The sequence below is a fragment of the Schistocerca serialis genome, chromosome 4 (assembly GCF_023864345.2).
Source record: "Schistocerca serialis cubense isolate TAMUIC-IGC-003099 chromosome 4, iqSchSeri2.2, whole genome shotgun sequence".
NCBI classification, from domain to species: Eukaryota; Metazoa; Arthropoda; class Insecta; order Orthoptera; family Acrididae; genus Schistocerca; species Schistocerca serialis.
The window spans coordinates 345,423,917-345,448,323 of record NC_064641.1 but is presented as its reverse complement, the minus strand read 5'-3'; the positions used below and the strand labels follow the sequence as shown (position 1 = coordinate 345,448,323).

The 24,407-nt window shown below is 37.0% G+C and overlaps 1 protein-coding gene across 1 annotated transcript in view; it reads left to right on the top strand.

Moving 5' to 3' along the window:
- Positions 1-24,407, top strand: part of LOC126474447 (MAP kinase-activating death domain protein) — a 596,268-nt gene that overhangs the window by 221,770 nt on the left and 350,091 nt on the right. The window contains exons 19-20 of the mRNA XM_050101918.1: positions 267-341; positions 7,644-7,844. Coding sequence (XP_049957875.1) covers positions 267-341; positions 7,644-7,844 — 276 coding nt within the window. The remainder of the gene's footprint in view (positions 1-266; positions 342-7,643; positions 7,845-24,407) is intronic.

Sequence of the window (24,407 nt, the reverse complement as noted above, 5' to 3'; positions counted from 1 at the left end):
ATAATTTTATTTTTTGAGATTATAGAAAACTGTATAACTACCCCTCATAGTCCATGTAATGTACTGAAGTAAATGTATGTAGACCTAAATAAAGATGAATACAACAATGAGACTTGTATCTGAAATTCTCATCTTACTTTGTTTTCTTATACTGGTATTCTAACATACTGCTAAAGAAGTATGTGATCTGTGTCTCAAATATTCTGAAGTTGTTTGTATTTCACATTCTCTGTTTCTGGTGCCTTCTAATTTTTTGATCACTGAAGTTGAAACTACAAGCCAAAGAAAAAATCAATGAGGCAACTCATGAAGAGGGAAGCTTATTTGCACCTCTTGAACAGGTAATGTAATTCCAATGCAAAGGTTCACTTTATAGCAATCATGGAATGTGCTTAATAGCACTGCCACACATCTGAATCATTATTCCATCTGAGTGGCAGTAGTGAGTTATATGATTTCCTTAGAAGGAGGAGTTAATATAGTTATCAAACACAATAATATTCCAAGTGAATACTGGTAGTGTGCACAAGTAGCTAGAAAAAGAATATTTGATGAATGATGTTAGTTAACCATTTATTTGGTTACATTAGTTTTTCTTTTGTTTTCTGTTGTAGTGGCAGAAGCAATTTTTGTAATTTTATATCACTGTAATTTCAGATACACGTAAAGCGCAAATAAAATCTTTAGTACACATTCAGAAACCAGATTTCCCTTGAAGTGTATAATTGTATTGACATATATGAACCAGTATCCTTATGTTGGTTAAGCAAGAAGCCTTTTCTTTAGTACTGTGCAGTTAATTAACGTCTTATATGCCCTGAAACATGAAGATGTATAACATTTTTTGCTGCTGCTTGTTTTTATTTTATAGATAGTGAAAACATAATGATAAAATCGTGTACAGTACTTTACTAATACAATTGGGAACTGTCTGGATCATTAACAATATTGGCAATTATTAATACCCAAAATGATTATCTTTGATACAGAAATTCTTTGCTTTTACACTGATAGTTTCAAATGAAAAGGAGATTTTTGCATGCAAGCAGAAATTTAGCTTTTCTCTAGATATATCTGCAATCACTTCAGTTTGAAAGCATTTTGCTTGGCAGTAAGAAAACTAATGAATTGACATTTAAAAATATTTTGCTGCTAAAATAGGTTGAATTTATTTTCCATACATTGCTTTATGATGATTGTAAGCTGATTAAAAATGGACATTGATGATACTGCATGCAAAATGTCTGCAGCTAAGCAGAAGAGAAAAAAATCATCTCATTGTTTCATTACAGTATTATTTTCTTTCTATAATTGGGTTTTGAATTACTGTGATAAGTTAAAAGCTGACAGCTGATGATCAATAATTCAAATAGCATATATAAATTAAGGTGCATAAATATTAAGAAATGGCATATGATATTTATCAGTTGGAATAATACAGTCCAGCACCATTCCTTAAATACTGATGTGACACATGAGGAAATCCATTATCAGCATGTAACATTAATTACCTGCTAGCTTCATTTGAAGTGGTCTTTCGGCCTTGATCACTGATTAGTGCTTGATAATAGGAATTTTCAATGAACATATTAACTCTGCAGATACATGAAGTACTTTACAATGTATTTATTTCATCAACCACTTTAAAAGGGCAATCAGATTGCAGTTTCACATTTACCAGTGTTCATAAAAAAAACTTATAAGCCAGGGACTTATATAGACTCATATTAAGTCTAACATAATTCTACGAGTGGCAATATTAACATAACAATATTATGAGAAGGAAAGTTGCTACTCACCATATACTGAAGACGCTGAGTTGCAGATAGTCACAACAAAAAGACTCTCACAATGAAAGCTTTCAGCCACTAAGGCTTTGTCAACAATGTACACACATGCATGCATGCATGCACGCACGCACGCACACACACACACACACACACACACACACACACACACACACACACACACTCACGCAAGTGCAACTCTCACATGACTGCAGTCTCAGGCAAATAAAACCACACATATTAATATAAGGTCTTCATAGCACTTTGCTTAACCATGAGTAATTGGTTATGACTGAACGTATGGCTATGACTGACTGCTTGGAGGAAACTGAATGTTGTTTGGAGGAGACTCAATGTGACTGTTTGCTGTTGAATGTCTAATGACAACTACAGTGGCATTGTTTACTACACCTATCATAGGAAATTGCCAACAAATTGTGCATCTTCATATTTTTGTGGCGCAAAGACTGGTCCATAAAATTTCAGTGTGCAGCCACATAAATTCGACTTCATCTTCTAATATTTTGGCTGAATACCATCCAACCATTTTCAGAGTGAGGCGAGGTGATTTGCCAACAAATTATTTACTGTATGGTAAAATGCAAATCAATTACATTTTCCATAATAACATAAAATACAAGAATTACAGATAACATTCACACAAATTCAGAAATGAAATTATTTTGTTTAGCTATTGAGTCAGTACTCTATTCTTTGAACAAGTTTTTATATTGGATTTGAGCTGAAAGGGTGTATTTTGAAGAGTGAAAATTTCTCCCACATTTGGTACTAAAGCCTACCAAAATTATTCCAGAAACAAAGCCTTATAACTAAAGTCTGTCTGTTTTAGCACTAGAGATTTTGTGTGTTGGATGAGATACACTGCCTCATTAAAAAAAGTGAAGCACTCAAAAGACACGGTCAGATATCAATGTAACATTCTACACATATACACCATCAGCAAGTATGTAAAGGATTAGAGCTGCAGTTATCTGTGACAGATAGAAAGGCCACCAGAGTGCATTAGGTTTGTTTATGTTTAGTGTTATTACCAGATCTGGTAGGGTATGTAACAGACATAAATAGTGTCAGATATTGAGTGATCACTGCAAAGGACATGGAGATGCTACATACTCTTGTGAGACAGCATTATCAGCACCTGAAGAGTTTGAAAGGGGCGTCATTGTGGGTCTCCAATCAGCCAACTGGTCGAATTATCCAGTATGCAGATCTGTGGGTCATTCAGATGTGACAGTGGCCCCATGTTGAATTGCATGGGAACCTGAGGGAAGGCATACTTGTCATCAAGGTTGTGGTTGACTGCATTTGAACATAACAAAGGGAGATATCCATATTGTGCACCAAGCATTTGATATCTATGCGCACCATCTGAGAACAAGCAATGGACTCCCTGCAATGTTTTGGGTCATCCCACACAGTTGTTTGAGAATAGCAGCAGCCGTATAATGGAATTACTATTCCATGCGTAGATTGCCATTAACACTACAACACAAACAGCTTTTTTTTTGGAGTGATGCCATATCAGGGAATCATGAACTGCTGATTGTATTGTGTTCAACAATGAATTTCAGTTCTACACTACCATGAATGACCATCATTGGTGAATAATCCGCAACCTGGGAAGAGGCCCTATTTTCTTCTAATGTTTTAGAGAGACATAGTGGTGTTACCCATGACGTCATGAGGCAGGGAGCCATTGGATATGACATCAGGTCACAGCTGGTAATGATTGAGAAAACTCTTGACAGTGCATCGGTATGTCACTGACATCCTGCATCCTCGTGTTAGGTCTCTATGAACTGTTTGCGTCATATTGAGGTATTTCATTGCCAGCAAGACCCACAGGTCAGTCCCCAATAGAACATGTGTGGGATCAGTTTGAACATCAACTCTGTCCCAGTGCTAGTATCGAAGATATTAAGGACAAGTCACAACAGTTATGGGTGAGCTTGCCTCAGGAGAGGATACGATAGCTTTATGACATTGTGCCCAACTGAAACAGTGTGTGAATCCAGGATGGAAGAGGCTTATAACATCACAAGTGATATCATGCTGCTAAGTTCTCTGTAAATTTGACTGTAATTTGTAGTCATTGAAATAACATCACATAATCTGTCAAACTGTGAAAATTTATTTAGATTTCTCTTTCCATTCTGGATGCTCAACTTTTTTTTGTCAAGCAGCATATTTTAATTTACTTGTCATTTTCTCAGAATAGGTTTTAGATAGAAAGGTTTTATAGAACATTCCCACAAGTGTAAGAACATGCCAAAATTGTCACCACTTGAGATACTTCTGGAATTTCAGACAGCAGTATTGAATAATTGTAAACCCCTAAACAAAAAAAGAATTTACTCTCATCTTAAGACAGATAATTGGTTATAATATTATTAGTACAGGTTTCAGGTTGAGCATTTACTATGAGAAGGATTAAAAGAAATTTAATTTAAAATAATATTTCATGGTCATTAAAGCAATGAATTTGAATACATTGCCATATTCTGGATTCTACCCCAGTCAGTCATATAATTTCTTTCTGTCTTTTATCTCTTATTTTACCTCTGGCAATGATATGTATGTGAAAAATAGCAAGTTGCACTATAATTGGGAGTCTACAGTAAACTATTGTTCCTCCTATAACTGGGCAGGTAAATCACTTTGAAAGTCACAGGAAGGCAGAAACATACCACCTCAAATACAACAATACCTTGTAAAGCAGTATAGTATTCAAACAAAACTTTTGGTTGAGGACATCTGAGTTGTATCATTTCATTTATGGAATTGATGTTGTAATCTGTTACTATTTTGAGCTTTTAGTGAAGTAATCTAGCAGATGACAGAATTGGTCTATAGGAAATGTTCAGTTGTTGCTAATCTTGTAGTCCTATAAGTTGAAATAAAAGTAATACTAAATTCTGGTAAGTCTACTCAGTTGACCTCAAGATTACACACTTCATCTGGAAAGGGGGGGGGGGGGGGGGGTGGTACTATTCATTTCTAATTTTGTAGTTATATCTGACTGATGAAGTATGCAAGAACTCCTATATAACTTACCCTATATGCTGCTTTGAAACTTGTGATTTTATTGAACTCATTGTATGAAAACCTTTGAAAGCTATTTTCTATTTAGATAAATCACTTTAACGTTCTCTCATATGGGTAAAAATATAGTGGTTGATTACTCCTATAATTCCCATTATTTGAGCATAGCAGTTTATTGAGTATGTGCTTTCAATTTTGTCTATAGTTGTATATATGCTATTGCTTAGAAGGTTCTTTGGTTATTTTGTTTTTTGTGGTTGGATATGATTTATCATCCCCCATTAGTACCTAAAGTTCTCATTATGTTTTATGATTTCATATGTCTCACTGATAATTTTCTGGAAGATTTGGAGCCTACCCCTAAGCATATTATGACCTTTTGGTTTCTGAATTTAACTAACATATTGATTTTGATGAATAATTTGTTTTTGTAAAAAAGAAACAACAGTAATTGATTCTCAGTCTCTATGATATACTCATTAACATTTTGTTATCAGTTTAATGTGATTGAAATATAATATGAATAAATAAAAATTGTACTCACCAAATGCCAGCTAGAGAAAACACATAAAAGATGTGGAAACATGCAACGTTTTGGAGCCAGTGGCTCCTTGTTCTGACAGAAGGGTTGTAGGAAAAGAAAGAGGAGTTAAGGAGAAGGACTGGTGAAGCTTAGGAAATGGGAAGAGTTATGGAAATGTCAACTAGCACATCTGATCAGAGAGGACTTGTTGGACAGCAGGAAAAACATTGAAAATATGATAAAAAGTTAAAAAGTATCAGAAGTTTGTTAATATTTTTGCCAACAATGAAAGCAAATTACTTGTAATTGTTGATAATTGGAATAAATTTGCTCTGAAAATTTTTTTTAAACACAAAGAGAACTGTGTAACAATTTTGCAACTGCCCTAGACCCAGTTTTGTAAGTTGTCTGAGGTTCCTGGTGTAACATTTGGAAAAGTGAATTGGGTTTACACCACATTTTTTACAGAAACTGTAGTTTTGTGCTCTTGCTAACAATAGCTTTTCATAATGTAGAAGGAGGCCAATGTCAACAGAAACAGAAAGTGTCTGAAGAGAGTTTGTGTGATATCACCCAACCATAAAGTCATTTTAAGCATTGAGTGAAATTAACCTCATTTTTCTCCATAGTGCAGATAGAAATAACACACTCAGGAAGGAATATAAGAGTGCAGTATAGTGTAAAATAATAAAATACAGAATCAGTGTGCAATACATGTTTTACCAGTATGTACCAAGCAAAGTTGAGGGGTGAGAAAGACCCCTGTGGTTCAGTAACCATAAACAAAGAGAGATTCATCACAAATTTAACCGAAGTCAAAGCATAACTGAAAAACATAAGCTGAACATAAAAAATATGAGCTTAAGGAGATCAATGCAAGAAGCTTTTCATTCATTTGCACATAAAATTTTGCAGTTTTTGTCTTACTTAAACAGATAAAAACCATACATTCAGTTTCTTAGTGCTATACTGTCCCCAAAATGCAAGATGATAGGAGGGTGAAATACTGAATTTGGTGTTCTAAAATTATTTTACTATTTTATATCATAATATGGTTACTCCTTTCACTCAACACACAAGTTCTAAAATGGAAGATATTGAGGTATGTGATTATGGAACAGAAAGTCAGCTAAAATCACTAAACTGTGGCAAGGCATCTGAGCTGTATAAGATACCTACAGGATTCTACAGGTTTTGTGCTAAAAAAACTTGCTACTTTCCTAACAGGACTTTATCATAGATTGTTGCAACAAAGTCGACTACCAAGTATTTGGAAACACTGCTCATTCCGATTTCCAAGAAGGGTCTTTGGACTGATGTACATAATTATATAAGCTCAATTTGCTGAACCCTGTCTGTTGTAGAATTATGGAAGGAGTTTCATGGTCATGCATTGTGATGTTTTTGGAGAACAGAAATCCCCTTTATAAAAATCAACATGGATTCCACAAAAAGAAGGCTTTCAGATTTAATCTCAGTATCTGATTGCCCTTGAGAGCTGGGGTGCCATAGATAGGGCTGCCCATGTTGATGCTGTGTTCCTCTACTTTAAGAAGGCATCCATTGCAGTTCCACACTGTCATGTAGTGAACAAATTAAGAGCTTACTAAATGTAGGACTGGATTTGTGACTTGCTTCAGGATTACCTACCAGATATAATGGGCTGAATTTGTCTAATGGAAAGATGATTTCAGGAGTAGCCTACTTCGTCCATAGTAATGTAAAGTGGAATGATCATATAAAACTAATTGCAGGAAAATAAGATACCAGGCTGAGATTTGCTAGGGGAATCATATGGAAATTTAATTCATCCACTAAAGAAGTGGCTTACAGAACACTTCTTGAATATCCATGTTTATGCAAGGGATTGTTTAATGAGCATTATGGGGATGCTCAGTGAACTCCAGTAGGAGACACAAGAAGAGGGGTGTTGTGCACCACAGGTAGTCATTCCACCCATGCATCATTCACAAATGTATCAGGGAAGGGGAGGTTCCTTAATAGTGGTACCAGAAGAACTCTCCACCACACACTGTAAGTGATTGTACAGTGCAATGTAAATATAGATCTGGACACATCAAAACAAAATTTGTGTTTTAAATGACAAGGATGTGAATAACAAGGTGACACATATTTAATTTCCCAGTCAGATGTTGTACAAGTAGATCTTAAAATGTACAGAGTGTTTATTAAAGTGTAGAAATAAAATTATTAGCAGCATTGTTGTTTTATATTCCATTCTCATGATGTTTATGTATGTGTATATGCAGCTTACTATCCAGGCCAAAAAAGCAGCTGAAGAGGCTTCAAAATCCGTCCAAGAAGCATCTAAGACAGCTCTGGAAGCCAGTAAGACTGCAGCTGGTGTCAGCAAGAATACATTTGAGGATTTGACATATGTTGGAAAGAGCACCTTGGGTGATCTAACAAAAAGTGCCAAACAGGCTGCAGCAAAGAAAGGATTTATTAAGGTAACTTTTTCATCTGGTAATCGACATGTATACACTGTAAATCAGGGCAGTCAACATTTTTTACCTACTGTCCACTTTTGTATCTCTGTTAGTAGTAAAATTTTCTAACTGCCCGCTAGTTCCACAATAATAATGTTTTATAAAGTACCATAGTGACGTATCTTTATAAAGTTTATAAAACCAGAGTTACAGCAAGTTAAGAATTTACCAAATAGTTTATGACAAGATTGTAAGAAAACCTAATGAAAATGTTTTTAAAACTTCTACCACCATCTGTCAACTGTGAAAGCTGGAACACCCACTAGTGGGCACTAGGTGACCTGGTTGACTACCACTGGTGTAAATTATAAAAGACTATTATCTTTTTGCAATTGAAATGTAGTACACTCATCTTTAGACTTGTGTTTGTATCAGACTTCCTACAAATTCATGAGCTTACATTCTATGTGTCAAGCTCTTCTGTGTCTAAATGGTCGAAAACAATTCTTCTGGCTGGTTGTGCAGTTTTCATTTTTAATTTATACTTTATAAATGAGTCAAGATTTTTTTAAAGGTCATTAGTATTTTGACTGTTTTGATGCTGGCCGCCCTTATTCCTATTGTGTTCATCTCTATGTGTAACTGCTCACAGAACATACACTAAAATCTTTTTTGCATATTCTAGTCTTTACCTGCCTCTGCCTTTTTCCTCCATGGTTGTCCTTTCTGGTACCAAGTTAAGCATTCCTTGATGCCATTGCAAGAACACCTAACCACACCATTAACTGGTCCCTTCATCACTCCTTTCCTCATCTGCTCTTTGTAGTATTTCCTTATCTCATACTTCATCTTCCCTCTTAATTTTTAACATACTTCAGTAGTACCACATTTAAGTGTTTCCAGCCTCTTTTTCTCTGGATCCCCAACACTATACATCTTACTTCCATACAATGATGTACTATAAATGAACACTTTCAGTGACTTACTCCTTGTTTTCATATCAACAGGCCTCTTTTTCTATTTAAGCTTTCTTCATTTGTGTCAGTCTACCACTGGTTCTTCCTTGTTTTTGTGGCCACCCTGCCTAATATTGTTGCCCAGGTAAGTGAACTATTTCACTAATGTGTCATTCCATATTTTTTATGTTAGCTTGTTGTTATTCTTCTTTTTACTACTCTTATCATCTCCATGCTTTGTTTATCCTTGAACCATGTTGTGTGCTAGGCATGCTGCCAATTTCTTTCAATACATCAACCAGTTCTTATCCACCTTTGCCCATAAGAGCTATGTTGTCTGCGAATCCTAACATTTGATTCTGCTCCTGTTACACACAAGATAAGAATTAATTTATTTTGTTTCTTTACTTTTGCGGAGAAGGACAGAAATAGAGAGAAATAAATAAATAAAAAAATAAATACAAAACGACTGAGTGTGGTGTTGGAATGATGGCTGTGTAATGCTGGAATGGGAACATGGTAGGGGCTGGATGGGTGAGGACAGTGACTAATGAAGGTAGAGGCCAGGAGTGTTGCGGGAATGTAGGATGTATTGCACAGAAAGTTTCCATCTGCAAAATTCAGAAAAGCTGGTGTTGGTGGGAAGGATCCATATGGCACAGGCTGTGAAGCAGTCATTGGAATGAATGATATCATGTTTGGCAACATGTTCAGTAACAGGGTGGTCCACTTGTTTCTTGGCCACAGTTTTTCAGTGGCCATTCATGCAGACAGACAGCTTGTTGGTTGTCATACCCACATAGAATGCAGCACAATGGTTGCAACTTACCTTGTAGATCACATGACTGGTTTCACACGTAGCCCTGCCTTTGATGGGATAGGTAATGTTAGTGACCGGACTGGAGTATGTGTTGGTGGGAGGATGTATGTCTTGCATCTAGGTCTATTACATGGGTATGAGCCATAGGGTAAGTGATTGGGAGCAAGGGTTGTGTAAGGATGGATGAGTATATTGTGTAGGTTTGGTGGATGGTGGAATACCACTGTGGGAGGGGTGGGAAGGATAGTGGGCAGGACATTTCTCATTTCAGGGCACGACAAGAGGTAGTCGAAACCCTGGTGGAAAATGTAATTCAGTTGCTCAGGCCTGGGTGGTACTGAGTTACGAGGGGAATGGTCCTCTGTGGCCAGATGGTGGGGCTTTGGAAGGTGGAGGGAGAATGGAAAGATAAGGCACAGGAGATTTGTTTTTGTACAAGGATGGGAGGATAATTGTAGTCAGTGCAGGCTTCAGTGTGACCCTCGGTGTATTTCGAGAGGGACTGCTCTTCACTGCAGAAGCGACATCATGGGTGGCTAGGCTGTATGGAACGGACTTCTTGGTATGGAATGGGTGGCAGCTGTTGAAGTGGAGGTATTGCTGGTGGTTAGTAGGTTTGATATGAACGAAGGTACTGATGTAGCCATCTTCGAGCCAGAGGTCAACATCCAGAAAGGTGGCTCGTTGGGTTGAGTAGGACCAGGTGAAGCAAATGGGGGAGAAGTTGTTGAGGTTCTGGAGGAATGTGGATAGGGTGTCCTCACCTTCAATCCAGATAGCAAATATGTCATCAATGAACTGGATATTTAGGAAGGATTCCTTTACACCCCTTTGCTCTTCTTTTGAAGCCTCCACTCCACTATTTTGAAAATGATTGAGTAGGTACAGTGGATGGTCAAGTTTGGACATGCTCACTCTGTCTTCATGTGAGTTTGCGCTCATGTCCATTTAGTGCTGAGTCTGGGACCTCAGTGCTCTTATAGAGACCATACTCTCTTCCATAGACAATAGCATTATGGTCCCTTTAACATTTTTCATTTTATAGCCTTCACCTCATTTCTTTTTGAATGACCCTAATATATAAAACTGTATGATGGGTTAAATATTTATGATAGTAACAAATGTACAAGATGTTATGCATATGGGCTCATGTTAGTTTATAGTTTGTGACATGTGGGTGGGGACTATGAATTATGGTTCCATGGGGGGTGATCACTGTGGGCCAAAATAAAGGATTCTCATTGAGGCTCTCCCATGGATATGTACATTCTGTGTAAAAGATAGGAAGATCACAGTACAAGAGGCAAAGATTTGTACCCATCAGGTAGAAATTTACACAGTAAAAATTGAATTAGAGGAGATAAGAGAGGAAAAAGGAAATTGGGATGTGGGAAAAGGTAACAGGAAAGGGATGAAGGTGGAGTAGTTTGCATAGTTCTGTAATTGTTTAACTAAAGAACATATGGCGGCTAGTGTAAAAATTCGTTGTGCGTGTCCGAGAAAAAGTGTGAATTTTGCCGTGAAAAAGAAAAATTGTGACAGTTGTAAGGATGAAATTACAAAGCTCAGTGAATGGGTGTCTAGTTTACAATTTATTATCAGTTCCTTGAAGATGGATATCAAGAAACTTAAAGAAGAAAAAAGTGAACGGAACATGAAAAACTCGCGCCATGAAAGTACGAATATGTCGGAGAATTGGACGGAAGTGAAGTACAAAAGACGCAAACAGATAATACAAGATACAGAAAACGGCGAAAGAAACATAAATATAGTTAACGAAAATTACTTTCAAGCTCTTTCGACTACGGATTGTGAAAGTGAAGTTAACAGTGCAAGTGTACCATGTGGAAAACCAAACGACTTTGTGAATAAGGTAAAACATGGAATATTTCAGCAGCAGTTAAGTAAAAGATCATATGCAAAAGTACTCTCAAAAAATCTTCCACCGCTAAGTTGCTCTACTGAGACAATATCGACATGTGTTAGCAAAAAAGACACAATAAATAGTGCCAAACAAGACTTCGCTTACTGCAAAGATAGGCAGGAAACAGGCAATCTCGGAACAGCAAGTACCGGTAAAATTGAACTGTATGCCGACAGCCAAGGACAAAATACAGCCGCTGAATTTCGGCATACAAGTAGTCAGAATTTTAGTTTTAACTGTATAATAAAACCAGGAGCAAAATTCAGTGCTGCTGCGTCAATGAGTCAAGAAAAAATTTCCTCATTGAGCAAAAAGGACTTTTCCATCTTCCTGGCGGGATCAAATGATATAGCTAGGAACGAAAAAAATGATCTCTTAATCTCGCTAAAAAGAAAACTGTATGAGCTGAGAGGAACAAATGTTATTGTTTTTTCAGTGCCACACCGTTACGACTTGATAGAATGGTCCTGTGTAAATAAAGAAATTGAAACAGGAAATAAAGAGATGCAAAATATTTGCAAGCGGTTTGAAAATGTAACATTTGTGAACATCAGCAATTTAGGGAAAAGATTTCACACAACACATGGTTCCCATCTAAATGTACTTGGAAAAAACATAATAGTAATCAAAATTTTAGAACTTGTAAATAAAATCTCAAATGTGCAGTGTGATGATAGAAAAGTCATACCTCTCATGGACAGGAAGTGTGTGTATCCTGTAGAATCCAATGTGAAATCTGCTATCAGTGAAGCTACACCTCTCCAAGACAAATGTGAAATTTTATTAATGCAAGTGAACACTCCAAATGTTAATAATTCACAGAAAGGCACAGCAGTTATGGAACAACAAACACCAGAAATAAGTGAAACAGCAGCAGCACCATCATTATCAGCAGTAACAGAACCAACAACGACTGGAGCAGCAACACAGCAATGCTTAAGGAGGAGCCAAAGGAAAAATACATCTGTGTCATTCAGTGATAATTTTTTATGGTTTCAAGCCAAGAAGAAAATAAAAATGTGAAAAACCAGCCTGCTAACTCACAGATAAGTCACAACGACATCCTATTTTTAAACATTCAGGGTCTTGAAAATAAAGTTGAAATTCTGGATGAGTCATTGCCACAGAATAAGTATTCTTTCTTATGTCTATCAGAACATTGACTTAAACCAGAACAAATACAATACTATGTACCAGAAGGTTATAAATATGGAAACAGTTTTTGCAGATCTCAGTACCGTAATGATGGTACTGTTATCTATGTTTCAAATGAAATAGAGTGTGGAGAACTAGATCTTAGTTGGGCATGTGTAGAGAAACACTTTGAAATTACCGGGATCATATGTGATATAATGAAACTTATCATAGTATGTATCTACCATTCCCCTGACTCAGATGATAAAACTTTTTTAGATAATTTAGACAGTGTACTCTGCTACATAACGAAATGGAAACAGTATGTAACTGTAATTGTGGGAGACTTTAATTCAAGCTTTGATGTAACATGTAACAAACCCAGTGTAAATAAGTTACTGAATATGCTAAGGCAGCACAACTTCCATCATGTAAATTCAGAACCAACAAGACTACAAGCGTGCTTGGATAATGCTTTTGTCAACTGTGCTCGTGATATGTACTCCACCAAGGTAAAGGAGTTTGTTTTCTCAGACCACTCCATGTTAACAGTAAAGTTAAAAAATTTTATACAAGGGGATGAGAGCAAGGCTGGACAAAAGTTAACAAAATCTAATACCTTAATATTAACAAAACACAATCTCATAAAACTAACACACCAGTTGAGCATAACAAACTGGGACAAATTATTTCAAAACTGTGATTCCAGTGCCCAAACAGTTTATGAAACATTCCACAATTACTTAACAGGTGTTTTAAAAGCCCATCTTGTTCAAAAGAAATACCATAAAACAAGAAAAGGTAAAGTTTGGTACACCAAAGAACTGGAGAATCTAAAAAATAAGCTACTGCTGTTGAAGCGCCTTGCCAAAGTATACAATTCTAATGAAATTAAGGATCACGAAAAAATCACTAAGAAACTGTATAAGAAAGAGTTGCAATTAGCGAAACTAAGATACAACACAAATTTCATAAAAAAATAGTAAAAACCAATGCAAAACAGCCTGGTCAGTAATTAATACTGTTAAAGGTGAAGTCAGAAACTTCGACAAGGCAGTCCCAATACCAGCAGATACATTCAATAAATATTTTGTAAGCTGTGCTGATGATATCAAAAAGCTGATCAGTAAACCCAATGTAACATGTATAGATTATCTGAAGAGAGCAAACCTAAATCATAATAGGGCCGGATCATCATTGAAACACTTCAAAGAGGTATGCCAACATGAAGTTCTTAAAATAATCAAAGAAATGAAAAATTCATACAGTACAGATATTTTTAATATGTCAAACAATCTATTGAAAGAAATCATACATTACATTGCAGCACCATTAACATATTCTATAAAGCTGTGTCTCATAGAAGGGTTTTTTCCTGATCCTCTCAAACTATCCAAGGTAACTCCAGTCTTTAAGAAATGTGTCAAATCAGATCCTGCAAACTACGGACCAATTTCACTAATTCCAGTACTAGGAAAAGTCTTTGAAGGCATAATATATAAGCAGATGTATGAGTACCTAGAACTAAATGGTATGTTAAGTGCATCACGATTTGGTTACAGAAAAGGAAGGTCAGCTATACATGCCATAGAGCTCTTAGTCAGAGACATTCTAGCAGCATTTGAGGACCATGCGCACGCACAGGTAACCTTATGTGATCTGAGCAAAGCTTTTGACTGTGTTGACCACTCACTTCTGCTCTCTAAACTTGAGTACTATGGAATATGTGATAAAAGTTTAAAACTCATCAAATCATACCTCAATAAAAGGAACCAGATGGTGAGTTCAGGAAGTCATCTGTCAAACATACTCGAGGTTCAACATGGAGTGCCATAGGGATCTAAATTGGGACCACTTCTTTTCCTTGTACACATAAATGACTTACCAGGAAATATAGATGTAAAGACATATATGTATGCAGATGACACAACTTTTCTATCTGTAAACCATGTACTTGATAACCGTGTAAGTGATATGAAATTGGCAAAAGAAAATGCAACATCATGGTTTAATGCCAATGGTCTGCTATTAAATGAGGAAAAGACCCAGAATATGTGGTTCAGTCTATCAAAGACTACAAAAATAGAAAAACAAAAGGCAAAGTTTTTAGGTATTGTACTTGACAATAGTCTAACATGGAACTCTCATGTTGATCACATAGTGGTTAGGTTGTCAAGAGTTATATATTTGTTGAAGAGACTGATGTGTTGTGTGACATTTGAGTACATAAGGACAGCGTACTTTGCCTTTTTTCAATTTGTTTTAAGGTATGGGTTAATACTCTGGGGAAACAGCAGAAAAATAAATGAAATTATGGTGATCCAGAAGAAAGCAATCAGAGTAATGGCTAAGGTAGATAATAGAACACATTGTAAACCATTGTTCACTAAATATAGAATTTTAACAGTAATTAATTTATATATTCTTGACAGTGTTAACTACATACTTGCTGAACTACCTAATTTAAGTGTAACAAATGAAAGACATAGCTACTATACAAGAACGTGTACTTCTCTGCTGTTGCCACAAAATAGATTAGCTAAAACTAACAATAGTCATAAGTATATGGCAATTAAAATATATAACAAATTGTCTAAAAATGGGTCAATCAAGCCTAACAAATTATTTAAAGACAATGTTCAAAACTTCTTGTTAACTAATCCATTCTATTCATTAGAAGATTTTTAGAAATGCCCAATATCAACTTAAATATGTAAAATTTTTTTTTGTAAAATTAATAGGTTAAGTGAACTGACAAAGTATATTGCATGTAACAATGCTGAATGACTAATAAAGAATCTGAATCTGAATATTGCCTCCTGCTGCTTTTTAAAGAATAGGAGCCTCATTCAGCTCTAGAACAAAACATAGCACAATAGACCATTAATAAGAATTTAAGAGACAGATCAGAAACTAAGCTAAATAGAAAAATATATTGATTCCTGCTGCTTTTTAAAGAAGAGGAGCCTCATTCAGCTTTAGAACAAAACAGAGCACAACAAACCATTAATAAGAATTTAAGAGACAGATCAGAAACTAAGCTAAGTAGAAAAAAGACCTTTCTTCTGAGTAGCAGTCATGGGAGCAGTAGGGCAGCACACGCAGGAAAAAATTGTGATCATGCTACCAGATCGCAAGCATTGTAAAACAAACCATTAATAAGAATTTAAGAGACAGATCAGAAACTAAGCTAAGTAGAAAAAAGACCTTTCTTCTGAGTAGCAGTCATGGGAGCAGTAGGGCAGCACACGCAGGAAAAAATTGTGATCATGCTACCAGATCACAAGCATTGTAAAATGTAGTGCTAGCCTTAGCCAGATAATGCAGGATATTAAGGCACTGACTTGGTGTCTGAGTGAAGAAGAGCAGGTATTGATATTTAAGGGAGCTGGCTATAACCTGACCAAGAATAGAGAATACAGTACCAGAAGTGACCTGGATTCTGCAATAAATGATAAATCTGGGAAAAATTTGGGAAAAGCTGGGAATTTTTTTTAGAATTCTTGGAATTTTTCACTACTTTTGTTTTCTGTTAGTTTTTTGTAATTTTTATCATTAAGAACTGATACTCTAACAAAGAATGTTACTTCAGCCCAATATTGGAAAATAACACTGAAGCAGTAAAACATAAATGAGAGCAGCATAATACCAAAATAAAACTTTAGTTGCAAAGAAAATGTGCCATTTACAACAACAAAACACAGTACACAAACATCTGCTGAGAGCAAAATATGTCAAAGGCTTTGGAATGAAGACTATGCAGTATTTTGTAACAACAAACTGCTTTTGATGAGCATGATATTGCAGCTGTCTACATTTCTAACATGTTGCAGGGAAGTATTGTGAATGATGTATTGAGAAGCACTATTTTCAAAGTAAATTTCCTTTCACAGAAGATGAACTATGTTACTTGTGAGAATGTGTGATATATTTCTTAAATCACAGACTGCTTGAATCTCAGTCAAAACTTAACACTTTGAGGACCAAATGCTTAAAATATTTTGGGCCCAGAAGACTAGCCATTTATGCCATTATTTAAAATTTTAGTGGAACTTTTTTGTTTGTTATATCGTAAAGGTACCACAAACTAATAAAAGGCAAAGATCCAAGGTTAGTTTTTCATATTTTTTTAGTTCTTTCATAGCGTACAAATTATGCAAAAACAACAGGAAAAATGTATAATTATCCTTCAGAAAAAATTGCAAGGTCAGTTTTTCAAGTAATTTCGCATGTAACTGGCTTTTCTATGGAAAAATTGAAGTGCTGTATAGAACATTTATCCAGTCAGATAATCAACAAAATGTTTGGTGCACAGTAGTGAAAATTATAACTGTGCTTGTCGGAAATATTCAGCTGGTACAATTTAAGCTGTACTCTTAGGATCTGTTTAACCAAACCCTCGTAAAAATATAGCAGAAAAATTTGATGACTAATATTATATGTGAAAGCTTAGGTTTTTGTTGAACCTATACTGTATGTATATTAATTTAAACCATTAACTTTTCCTATTTGTGCACTTACTTACTTTACTTTCTGTGTCTGGGTAAGAACATCTAAATTCTCTTCTTCTAAAACTCTGCAGCTTTAATTAACTTGTCATTGCACAAAAATAAATCTTCCGCTGTGCAAACAAACTCCATCCTTGGGCAAATAAGCAAATGTTTAACTGTCTGTGTTTCTCTACATACACTCTGGTCATCTTCAAAGTACCCTCACTTGACCATATTTACTTTGCATTTTGCAACTCATGTTCCCAATTTATTCGCTTTTCTGCACGTACTATAGTGTAGTTGCTGCTCTCAGGTTTGTATTTTGTAGGGGGTCCAACCATAAAGAAGGGCAGTGGGTCTCAGGTCAGCTTTCTAGCAGTACTGTCATGGGATAAAGCTCTTTCTAGACTTAAGACAAGTTGGAACTATTTGGTGGCTGTACATCAAGTGCCATGCGTCAATTTGCTGCTTTTTCTTCTCTGTTTCACTGTCTACTTTACGTCTGATATTCATGTGTTTACACTACTGAACAGTGATGTTGCTATTGACTGAGTACATCTCACCCTATGCCATGAATATCTTCTGTCATTGGCTACTGAGATCATGTGACTTGAGCTGTGACTGCCTAACAAAAGCACAGCACTATCTTGATTTCAATGCTTTGGAAGCTACTGTGCTATATTTGGTGGAATTTGTGTTTCTTCTTCTGTAATATGAAAATATGCAATGAAGATGCTGCTGTGTTTCAAAGATCTTTCCAAAACACATTGTTCTTTTGCTGTGTTTCTTTTCCTACAGTGCCTGGAAGTTCTATGCAGGTGTATAAAACCTTTACCATGCAAAAGACTGATTATTTTTACAGCTCTGAGGAAAATATATTGTGACTTTGCACTGAAGAAAATGTACTTTCATCTGGGCTATCTTCTCTGAACTTTTTAAGTAGCGCATCATCTTGGTTGGCATTGGTGTTGATCTCCACTCTTCAACAAACGCTCTCAGCAAAGTGAATCTTCTTTGGTGTGAACCATGATTTGGTCATAACTAAAGAGTGATCAGTATCATCATCAGCATTGTGATATGTACAGGATTAAGGATGTGATGTTGGTCGCATCTTCTGAATATCTGCTGTCATTGGCTACTGGGATCACGTGACATGAGCTGTGACTAGCTAACAAAAGCACAGCAATCTGATGCCAATGGCCCGAATGTGTGCGTTTCCATGTTACTTTGTGCACGGCTCTGTTCCGGAAGGAAGTGTTAGTGATGCAGAGCAAAAGAGAGGTGCAATGTTTCAACAGTTGCTGCCCATTCTTGTTCATATTTTCAGTGCCATGTGGGTCAATGCAGTCAGGCCGCTTGTTCCGTGTATTCCCAATCCTTTCATTGAAGTCTCCCAGTAACATGAGGTTATCTGATCCACAAACATTCTTCAAACATTTCCTTAGATCTTTGTAATATTTGTCTTTGTCTTCAGGTGGCACTTTAATAGTGGGAGCATATGCTGAGATTAATATGACGGGGCCTGATGTCCTTAATTTGAAAGTTGTTAATCATTCAGAAATAGATTTTGGTTATTCACGGCACCTAAGCAGACTGTTTTATTCTGCAATGCCAACCAACTCCATGCTCATATTTGTCTCCAATTTCTCTCCATTTCCAGAAAAAGATGTAATTATCTTCACACAGGCTGCCTTTCTCTGAGAGATGAGTTTCCTGTAATGCAGCCACTCAGTGCAAAAATGCAGCAGTTCTCTGTCAATTATGGCTGTTTTTCTGACTGCAGGGGCAGTATCTGTAGGAGTGTCATGTCTGGGTAATATAGACATTCCAGGTGTCAAATTGTGTTATTGAATTATTGGTTTTATTCATATTAGCTACTTTATTATGATTTTTTCCAGATGTCTCAATAACAACCTAGTACCAAGCACTGCAAGATGCTTGCTGCTCCATACACCCATATAACTACAAGGTGGGGGATGGACTAGTACCTTACTAACTGAGAGGTGGCCTAGTTTGAGGCAGGTGCTAAACAGTTAATTAGCCACAATGGACAATCCCACTGATGAGAGTTATCCTGGTGCATGCACACATCCCTCAGCGCAGGGCTTAAAACCAGCAACTGTGAATCCCCATTATGTTGTCTGCACCTTTGCAGGAGCAAGTGGAGTATCCTCCCCATAGGCACTGCATCACCTGGGACTTATTTAAAAACCATGAACTTGCCCAGCATTCATGACTTTCTCTCAACCCAAACAAAGGTTTCCACAGGAGTGATGGATCACTAAGTGTGAAGTTGAGTGGGTTGCAGAAGTTGCCAACTTGTTCAGGTTGAACCGTGCTGTTGCTGTGGTACTCTGGATCCGTTGTCTTTTTCACTAAGCATATGCACCATACTGAAGCCCTCCTGCAACACTGCAGCTGCCATTGGGGAGTTCACCCACAACCTTAGGTTAGGGTCGTGCATCCAAGCCCGTAGAAATGGGGTGAGAGAGTTAGGAAACTGAAAGTCACCCTCAGGTCTCGAAACCTAATTCTGTGGGGTTGAAAAAAAAAAAAAAGAGTTGGCCAAGGGAGGCTGACAGGAAAGAAAACAGGAGGGGTCTGACACAAGTAGGTGGAAGTAATCTTAGACTCAGCTTGGGGCCCCACGAATGCCACCCGCAAACTTCTAGATGACATCATCTTCCCCTCATCAGTTTGCCTAATGTCTAGCCCATTAACAGATGCAAATTCTGACCCAAATTTCTCAAGCTGTTGGTTTTGTTTTTCTAATATTGTATATAGTTGAACATGCAATATCAAATCCAATCATAATAATGTTTCACTTCTCACCTTTCTCACGTCTTCTAATGACGTCCAGTTTTTAGTGGATTGTGAATGTCAAATGTTAGCATTTTACTGTTGTAGGCATACTTTTGCTCCGTTTGGAAAACATATTCACAGTATGCATAAAAATTTTACTGTGCTATAGGCTATTTGATAGTCATATATTGAAATGCCAAAGCAACTGGTACAGGCATGCGTAATCAAATACAGAGATATATAAACAGGCAGAATACAGGACTGTGGTCGGCAATGCCTATATAAGACAACAAGTGTCTGGTGCAGCTGTTAGATCAGTTACCACAGCTACAATGGCAGGTTATCAAGATTTAAGTGAGTCTGAACTTGGTGTTATAGTCAACGCATGAGGAATGGGACACAGCATCTCTGAGATAGCAATGAAGTGGGGATTTCCCATATGACCATTTCATGAGTGTACCGTGAATATCAGGAACCTAGTAAAACATCAAATCTCTGACATCACTGCGACCAGAAAAAGATCCTGGAAGAATGAGACCAATAACAACTGAATAGATTCCTTCAACATGACAGAAGTGCAACTCCTTGGTAAACTGCTGCATATTTCAATGCTGGGCCATCAACAAGTGTCAGCATCTCAACCATTCAACAAAACATCATCAATATGGGCTTTCAGAGCTGAAGGTCCACTTGTTTACCCTTGATGAGTGCATGACACAAAACTTTACGCCTTACCTGGGTCCATTGACATTGACATTGGACTGTTGATGATTGGAAACATTTTGCCTGGTCAGACGAGCCTTGTTTCAAATTGTATGGAGCTGATGGACATAAACGGGTGTTGAGACAGCCTCGTGAATCCATGTACCCTGCTTGTCAGCAGGGGTTTGCTCAAGCTGGTGGAGGCTCTGTGATAGTGTGGGGCATGTGCAGTTGGAGTGGTACGGTCTCTGATACGTCTAGATATGACTCTGTCAGGTGACATGTACATAAGCATCCTGTCTGATCACCTGCATCCATTCATGTCCATTGTGCATTCCAACAGACTTGGGCATTTCCAGCAGGACAATGCGATACCCCACACGTCCAGAACCGCTACAGAGTGGCCCTAGGAACACCCGTCTGAGTTTAAACACTTCCACTGGCCAGTTAACTCCCCAGACATGAACATTATAGAGCATACCTGGGATGCCTTGCAGTGTGCAGTTCAGAGGAGATCACCACCCCTTTGTACTTTTACGGGTTTATGGACAGCCCTCCAGGATTCATTGTGTCAGTTCCCTCCAACTACTTTAGACATTAGTCAAGTTCATGCCACATAGGGTTCTGGCACTTCTGCATGCTCGCAGAGCCCTACATGATATTAGGCAGGTGTACCAGTTTCTTTGGCTCTTCAGTGTATAAGTAGCTGAATATTGATGCAATACACTGACTTTATCAAAAAAACTATGAAATTAAATCTCACAACACTGATAAAAATGTAGAGTAGTGTAAATTTAGGTCTACTGAATGAAGAAGTGTTGATACCAACTAGAAGCTAACAGGTTTGTCTTGGCAAGAATACATTCATTGAGGAAGACAATAGTTACTGATGAGATGCCACACGAGTGGTTCTGATGTTTCTTAAAGATGTCAGATTGTGCTGTCAACTGTGCCAAAGAAAATTTCCTGATGCATCATAGACTGCCATGTCTGCCAGATTATATCGAGTGTCAGGTAGTCACAGTGTTAGTGTAGTTTTTCTGTCTGAGCACCACAGAATTACAGGAATGTTAAACACAGAGGACTGTAAAGCTGCAGCCCACTTTTTGAAGGGAAAATATGAAGAAAGAAGTAGTTGTGATGTGTGTAACAAAGTACAGATATATTGACATTAGTAGTATCTGTGTATATCAGCAATTTAAAACCTGTGCTTGTGAATTGTTGCTACTGGAATAGTAATTTCTATTTGTTACAGTGAATAGATCCTGACTGGAAAACTTTCAGATATTATTACTGGAAACTGAGTTAACAGTCAAAAGAAAACAAATGATAGTCTTGGGGGATTTTAATATTAATTTTCTGAGCGATTCAAATAAAAAGAACAACTTGGAAATATTACGTAATGCTCATAACGTGTTTTGCAGTTAATTTTCTCACCAGCATTGCATAGGAAAGCAGTACGCTAGTAAACACATGTCTGTAGGTGATCACCCAGTAGTGAATAGTCTTTTAGACCCTGAAGCATGACTGGCTACAATAAACAACTAATTTGATTAAAATGAAATAGGATCATGGAAATGGAGTAATTAATGAACAGACAACAGAAAGTTTCAAGGCAGCCTTACAGGAAGCTGACTGGAATGATGTGCCATATATCAGTCCCAAATTAATATATTTATTAATGGATTTCAGTCAGCTAAGTATGGCACTACTAAGACATCAACTATGTTCTAGGTTGCATAAGGGATAAAAATATCATGTGCAAGGAAATGAATTTTTATGGAATGGCAAGGACAAAAAGAAAAGTAGAACTGATTTTGTGTTATAAGAAATACTATGCTGTTTTAAAGAAAGTGATGAAAAATTGAAAAAGCTCAAAATAACGTCTGAAAACAGTAATTCAGATAATAAAATGTAAATCTAAATGGGCAATACTGGAAAGAAAAACTGGGAAATCAGTTAAGAGAAGTGTGGTGTTTGTTATTAAAGGAAACAGCCAAATGATAAATGATGGCAGTCAGATAGACAACATGTTTAATAATTACTTCTTAAAAATAGCTCTGAAGATTGGCATGGATAGTTCAAGAGATAAAGAAATTGAATACATACAAGAAGCAATGCCTCATACACTGAGGCAAATTACAATTACTCTATTCTCTGCCAAAGAAATTAAGAGTGTAATTAACTCCCTGAAAATTAAAAACTCCTATGGAATTGCTAATGTCTCAGGTTTATTACTAAAATTTTGTTCTTCACTTATATGGAATGTTTTCAGTCACATATTCAACACATAAGTCTCATGGAAGATGTTTCAAGACAGACTGAAAGGTATTGGTGTCTGCTCCATTTGGAAGAATGGTAGCAAGACTGATATTAAAAATTACTGACCATAGTTGCTACTTGTCTCTTCAAAGGTACAGGAAAAATTGTGTATGCAAAAACCACAAGACAGTTCTCTAACAATATGAGGGAGAACCCAAAAATAACCTGTATTTCTTTGTAGAAAGCATTTACTTTATTGTTTTTCAAATCAACATTAATCATCTGTAAAGTGCTGTTATTAGCATTAATTCACTTGTCCTGATGTTCATGCCAGTGTTGGAGGTGCCTTTTTAATTCATCCTCTTTGATGTCGGCTAGCACCTTTGTGACATGTTGTACATCTTAAGTATCAGCAAAACACTCAACCTCCAAGTCTCTTTTCATCGTTGGGAACAGGAAGAAGTCTGTGGGTGCTAAATCTGGCAAATAGTGCTCATAGGTCAAGGTAGTTGTGTTTATTGAGGCCAAAAACTGGTGAACACTGAGAGCTGTGTACACGAGAATATCATAGTGATGCAGGAACTGCTTGCCAGACTTCCACACAGCTGGATGTTTTTGCTCTAAACTTCTGTGCAGGCATTTTATAACCTCCAAATAGAATTGCTGATTTAATATGTGATTTTGAGGGACAAATTCAGAGTGCAAGATCCCTTAGATGGGGGTGGGGGCTGCTGAACTGTTTTTGGATTAGGTGAGCCAGCTGACTTCCAATGAGGTGACTCTTGTTAACTTTCTGGATGATACCTATAGCACTATGACTTGTTGCCTATTTTGTGATAGGCTTGAACACGATGATCCCTTTGATCTCCGGTGACAAGTGTCAGCATGAACTTATCTGCCCCTCTTTGCATCCTCAATCCCCAGTCAAAATACACTGAATTGAGTTCCAGGACAACCTGGATAAGTCCTCTAGTTGGTTAATTGTCCTGCATCGATCTCAAGGATTTTTCTGATGTTGTCCTCACTTTGAGCAGTTGAAGAGTGAGCAGAATGGGACTGGTCTTCACTGGCTATTGCTCCGTTTTTAAACCAGGAAAACTGTGCATACACTTGAGTTTCACTAAGGGCATGTTCTTTGTAAGCTGTTTGCATCATTTTACTGATGTTGTCTTCACTTTGAGCAGTTGAAGGGTGAGCAGAATGGGACTGGTCTTCACTGGCTATTGCTCCGTTTTTAAACCAGGAAAACCACATGTATACTTGAGTTTTACTAAGAGCATTTTCTTTGTAAGCTGTTTGCATCATCACAACAGTTTTCGCAAAATTTTACTGCTGCACATTGTTCATAAGAAGTAGCCATTTTCTTATGTCACTTCTGCACTTTACACATACTCACAGAACTGCCAGAGAAACCACACTAGTCACATTTTGGTGATGCCTCCTGGTGGAATTACCTAGGAGAGGTCCTGCAACAGCCCCCTTGTGGCACAACCT